General features: G+C 35.8%; 1 protein-coding gene across 1 annotated transcript in view; it reads right to left on the bottom strand.

Moving 5' to 3' along the window:
- nudt18 (nudix (nucleoside diphosphate linked moiety X)-type motif 18) overlaps window positions 1-5,227 on the bottom strand; it is a 13,376-nt gene continuing 8,149 nt past the window's right edge. Inside the window, exons 4-7 of the mRNA XM_077520860.1 lie at window positions 4,397-4,499; window positions 3,142-3,265; window positions 2,834-2,955; window positions 1-2,403 (exon numbers count right to left, since the gene is read on the bottom strand). Coding sequence (XP_077376986.1) covers window positions 2,015-2,403; window positions 2,834-2,955; window positions 3,142-3,265; window positions 4,397-4,499 — 738 coding nt within the window. The 3' untranslated portion in view covers window positions 1-2,014. The remainder of the gene's footprint in view (window positions 2,404-2,833; window positions 2,956-3,141; window positions 3,266-4,396; window positions 4,500-5,227) is intronic.

The raw sequence follows: 5,227 nt of genomic DNA, 5'->3' as shown, positions 1-5,227 counted from the left end.
TGTTTAGTTATTTTTTTGTACTTTATGGTGGCCAGAACTGACCTGACCTACATTTTTATTGTCGCGGACATTCAAATATTTGCTTCATGCATCTTCATTTGATTAAAGTCTCTTCTTTTATCAGGGGAAGAAAAAAAGTATATTTCTATATATGTTTCCGTTTTGCAGCAATTCCCCCCCCCCAAACATGGCCCTGGTTGATTTCCTTTGCTTTGCTGCCACCTGCTGGCTGTTTGTGTAATAACTACAATTTCTTCAACCGTTCTTTGCAGTCGAGAGGCTGCATCAAAGCCTATGCTCTAGCATATATAAAATAAATAAATAAAAAACACATCATCTTTGGGACACTTAAAATACTTATAATAGAACCGGTATATACGTTTTTTGCGAGCAAATGAGTTAAAGGGGCTGTCTGCCGGATTCACTCAGGAAAATGCACTTTTTAAATACAGGATGTACACACTTTAACTTTCTCTCAGTCTACACATCTGTGTTTTTGTTAATCTTTTGTGGTAATTTCGTCCTAAAACCCCCACCTTCCCAGCCTGTATTTTGCCATTTTGTGTTTGTTTTGTAAACAGCGGGACGTTTCTGTTGAAAGACAGCCCCTTTAAGGAGCAGCGCCCACCACCTCCAGTATCAAGTTTATTTTAGTTAACTAAAACTAATGAAAAAACTAAAATTAAAAAAAACAATTGCGTAAACAAAATAAATTAAAAACGAAAATGCTTCTTTGAAAAACGAAAATTAATTAAAAAATGACATTTCATGTTTACAAAACTAACTATAATTATAGCAAAAATGATCTTGGTTTTCATCTTTAGTAATTAATTGAATGCATGAGGATGATTTTAAATGTGAATTGAAGTCAATTTATTTTGATGCTAACCGGAATAAGGACGTTTGAAAGTGTTTCACACAGAAGTGATGTCACTTAGCAGCAGCCAATAGAAAAGCACAAAAAGATGACGTCGATCCCATGCTGGTTTTCAAATATTGCGCATGTCCTACACATAAAAAAAACTAAAACTAATACTGAAACTAACAAACTGAACTAAAACGAAGCATGTATTAAATAACTATAACTAATAAAAAAAAAAAACTAACTAACCTGAAACCACCCTGAAAACTAATTCAAACTATCCATACATTTTCTGAACCGCTTGTTCCTCACAAGGGTTGCGGGGGTGCTGGAGCCTATCCCAGCCGGCCTCGGGCATTAGGTGGGGTACACCCTGAACTGGTTGCCAGCTAATCGCATTAATTCAATTAATTTTATTTAATTAATTATTAATTAAATCTAACTAAATGTTTTTAATATATATATATTTTTTAAATATTGCACACAAGACATTAAAAAATAAAAATAAAACTAATACAGAAACTGACTAAAACTAAGCATTTATTAAACTAAAACTAATAAAAATTAACCTGAAACCACCCTGAAAACTAATTTAAAAAAAAATAAAAATATTTAATTGATTTACAATTGTTTTGTTTAGTTTTTTTAAATATTGCGCACAAGTTAAACACAAAAAAACTAAAACACTGAAACTAAAACTAACCTGAAACCACCCTGAAAATAAATTATTTTATTATTATTATACATTTATTTAATTTATTTAAATTCGTTTTGTAATATTGCGCAGAAGACATATTTAAAAAAAATAATAAGAAAATGAATACTGAAACTAACTAAAACTAACCATTTATTAAATAACTAATAAAAACTAACCTGAAACCACCCTGAAAACTAATTAAAACTAACTAGATTTATTTAATGTATTTAAATATGTTTTGTTTAAATATTAAGTACAAGTCACTTAAAAAAAAAAAACTAATACTGAAACTAACTAAAACTAAAATTAAGCATTTATTAAATAACTAAAACTACTAAAAACTAACCTGAAACCACCCTGAAAATTAATTAAAACTAACTTAAAAAAAAAAAAAAAAAAGCCAGACTATAATCTTGACAGTTCCCGTCCGATCTAGTCGTCCGTTCGTGTGTCCGTCAGTAGAGGCTGTGCACGGGCAGGATGTCGGCCTTTCGGCTCCTTTCCAGCAGTTTGTCGCGGAGGTCGGGTGCGAGGACTCGGTGCCAGACGTATCGCGGGTTCTCCACGGGCGGCGGCCGGCGTTCGGCATCTGGGGGCACGGGCACCCGGGCGCCGTCCCCGTCTCGCCGGACGCGGTCGGGCCTTAGGGCCACCAGCGTGTTGAAGCACACGCCGTCCGTCTGTCCGTGCTGGCGCCCGTGGTGCTGCAGGCTGAGTGCGCCCAGCGTGTCCACGTTGTGCCGGTGGTACGCCGCCGGCATGGCGTCCTGCACCACCGTGTTGGCCGCCCACGTCACCGCGTGGGTCTTCAGCGCCGCCGCCGTCGGCACGTGCGGCCTGGGGGCTGACCGACGACAACATTTGAAAAAAAAATGTACGTAAAAAAAGAAACGTTAACATTTATTTTGAAAGGATATCTAATGTGATTTATGGAAAAGGGAAAGCTTGAAGCACGTGAATAATATGCAAAGCAAAAGAATTGGACTTCCGGATGCATTGGCCCATCACCACTATCAACCGTATTTCTAATTGTTTTAAAATGCGAAAATGTTTCATATTAAACATTAAAAATAAATAAATAAATAAATAAATAAGGCAAAATCTTGTAAAAATTACTGTTAAAAGTTGAAATAATTATATAATAAAATTAAAAAAGTACTTTTACGAGAGTCATTTTCTGTTATTTCCGTTCCGTATATTACCGTTTAGTTTTCCGATTTTCTTTTTTTTTTCTCTCCACAGTGACCCACCAAAAGGATTCTTCTGTAGTCTACCTTTGAGCAAGAGAATCCAGACGTTCTGTTCGGCACTGAAGATCAGCACCAACCTCTGGACCACATGGCGGCAGCTCATGTCCAGCGGCAGCGTGACGGGATGCCAGGCATCACGATGGTACCTGAACACAGCACGGTGGGGGACGCTCAAGAGACTAATCCAAAAACCACACCGACTCTGAGACTGCTGCAGTCCAAGACCCCCTTGGCTCAAAAGTCCAAGACCAGTTTGACTCCGAAACACGTCGAAGATCCTCTGATGAGGCTCAGGGTTGAAATTTGCACTTGTGAACACAACAAGGTCTTACTTGAAGCCAAAGTCGATGAGACGCAAGATGTCCCGCCCCCTCAGCGGCAGAGCGGCACGTCGGTCCCACCAGGCCGCCTGCAGCGAGTCCTGATCTGCCGATAACGACGTCTTGATGCTCCCACCTGGCGGTAAACGCCAAGCTGATTTTAAGTCAACTAAAACTCACGAAAAAAACTAAAACTCAAATTCAAAAAACTGTTTCCTTCACGAAATAAAAAAAACAACAACTACATTTTATGTTTACAAAACAAACTAAAACAACTATAATTATAGTAAAAATGTCATTTGTTTTCATCTTTGTCAATTAATTTAACGCAGGAGCCTTCGGTGATGATTTGAAATGCGAGTTTAAGTAGATTTATTTTGATATTAACCGATAAAAGGACAGGTTTGAAAGTGTGTCAGACAGAAGTGACGTCATCGAGCAGCAGCCAATAGAAAAGCACCAAAAGATGATGTCGCTCCCATGCAATTTTTGAAATATTGCGCACAAGTCATACACATAAAAAAAAAAAAAAGAGAAACTAACTAAAAGTAAGCATTTATTAAATAACTAAAATTAATAAAACAAAACAAACAAACAAAACAAAACCACCTTGAAAACTAATTAACTAAATTTATTTAAATTTGTTTTTTGAAATACTGCGCACAAGTAATACATATTTTTTAATAAAAACTAAAACTAATACTGAAACTAACTAAAATTAAACTATAACTAAAACGAATAAAAAACTAACCTGAAACCACCCTGTAAACTAATTAAAAGTAACTACATTTATTTAATTTATTAAATTGTTGTTGTTTTTTAATAATACACACAAGTATTAAAAACATTTTTTTAAACTAAAACTAATACTGAAACTAACCAAAACTAAGCATTTATTAAATAACTAAAACTAATAAAAACTAACCTGAAACCATCCTGAAAACTAATTAAAACTAACTAAATGTATTTTATGGATTTAAATTATTTTTTTTTTTAATATTGCACACAAGTAATACACTTTTTTTTAAACTAAAACTAATACTGAAACTAACTCTAAACTAAAACGAAGGATTTATTAAATAACTAAAACTAATAAAAACTAACAGCCACTCTGAAAAACTCATTAAAACTAACTCAATTTAAAAAGAACAAAATTTAAAATGAAATCAAAACCAACTCAAATGAAAAATTCCAAAAACTATAATAAAAATCCTTGTGGTTGCTGTACTGCAAAAGGCGGAGTGGACAAACAGGTGCGAGCGGTCACCTGTGATGTGGGCCAGGAAGACGAAGCGGATCCACTGAGGTCCCTGCTCCTGGATCAGCAGCAACGTGATTGGCTGACACTCAAAGCCCGCCTCCTCCTTCACCTGTAGGCAAACTTGAGTGAGATTGGAAAATTCTGACCCCTGAAGCCACGTTTGATTTGACGGCCACTGAAGGAAAAAATTTATCTTTTTTTGACGTTAGGGCTGGCCAATCAATTCAATCCGTTTGATACATCGTTATTTTTAAATGTGCTAAATGGTGAAATCGAGTTCTCTGGTCCATTCAAATGTTTTTGTGAGTTGTAATTTTGTGGCAGAATGCTGGATGGATGCTTGACAAGACATGTTTACAAAAAAACGACTTCATTGTGGCATTTAACTCGTTTGCTGCCAAAAACGTAGAAATACGGTCTATTTTAAATGTTTGACCTGTGCCAAAGATGTATTTATACGTTTTTTTGTTTGTTGTTGTTTTAATGCTACAGAAGGCTTTGATGCAGCCTCTCTACTGCAAATAACAGTTGAAGAAATGCTAGTTATTACACAATGGCCAGCAGGTGGCAGCAGAGTACAAGAGATCAACCAGATTTCTCACAATTCTAAGCAGATTTGTGAATAATGATGAAACTTAGCTATTTTCTAATGCTAATTGCTGCAAAACAGAAACAGATGGAAATATTATTATTTTTTCCTGATGAAGGATGAGACTTTAATCTTTCTTTTGGTAGGTAACATAATATTCTGTGGGCCTTGCAAAATCAGTCCAAATCCAGTCAAACAGCCGTGAGTCAAAATGACTGCCAGTCACATTCATATTTTATACTTTAAGG

Source organism: Festucalex cinctus, chromosome 5 (genome assembly GCF_051991245.1).
Source record: "Festucalex cinctus isolate MCC-2025b chromosome 5, RoL_Fcin_1.0, whole genome shotgun sequence".
NCBI classification, from domain to species: Eukaryota; Metazoa; Chordata; class Actinopteri; order Syngnathiformes; family Syngnathidae; genus Festucalex; species Festucalex cinctus.
Note: the sequence above shows the minus strand (reverse complement) of the source record. Positions and strands in the feature narration are given on the sequence as shown.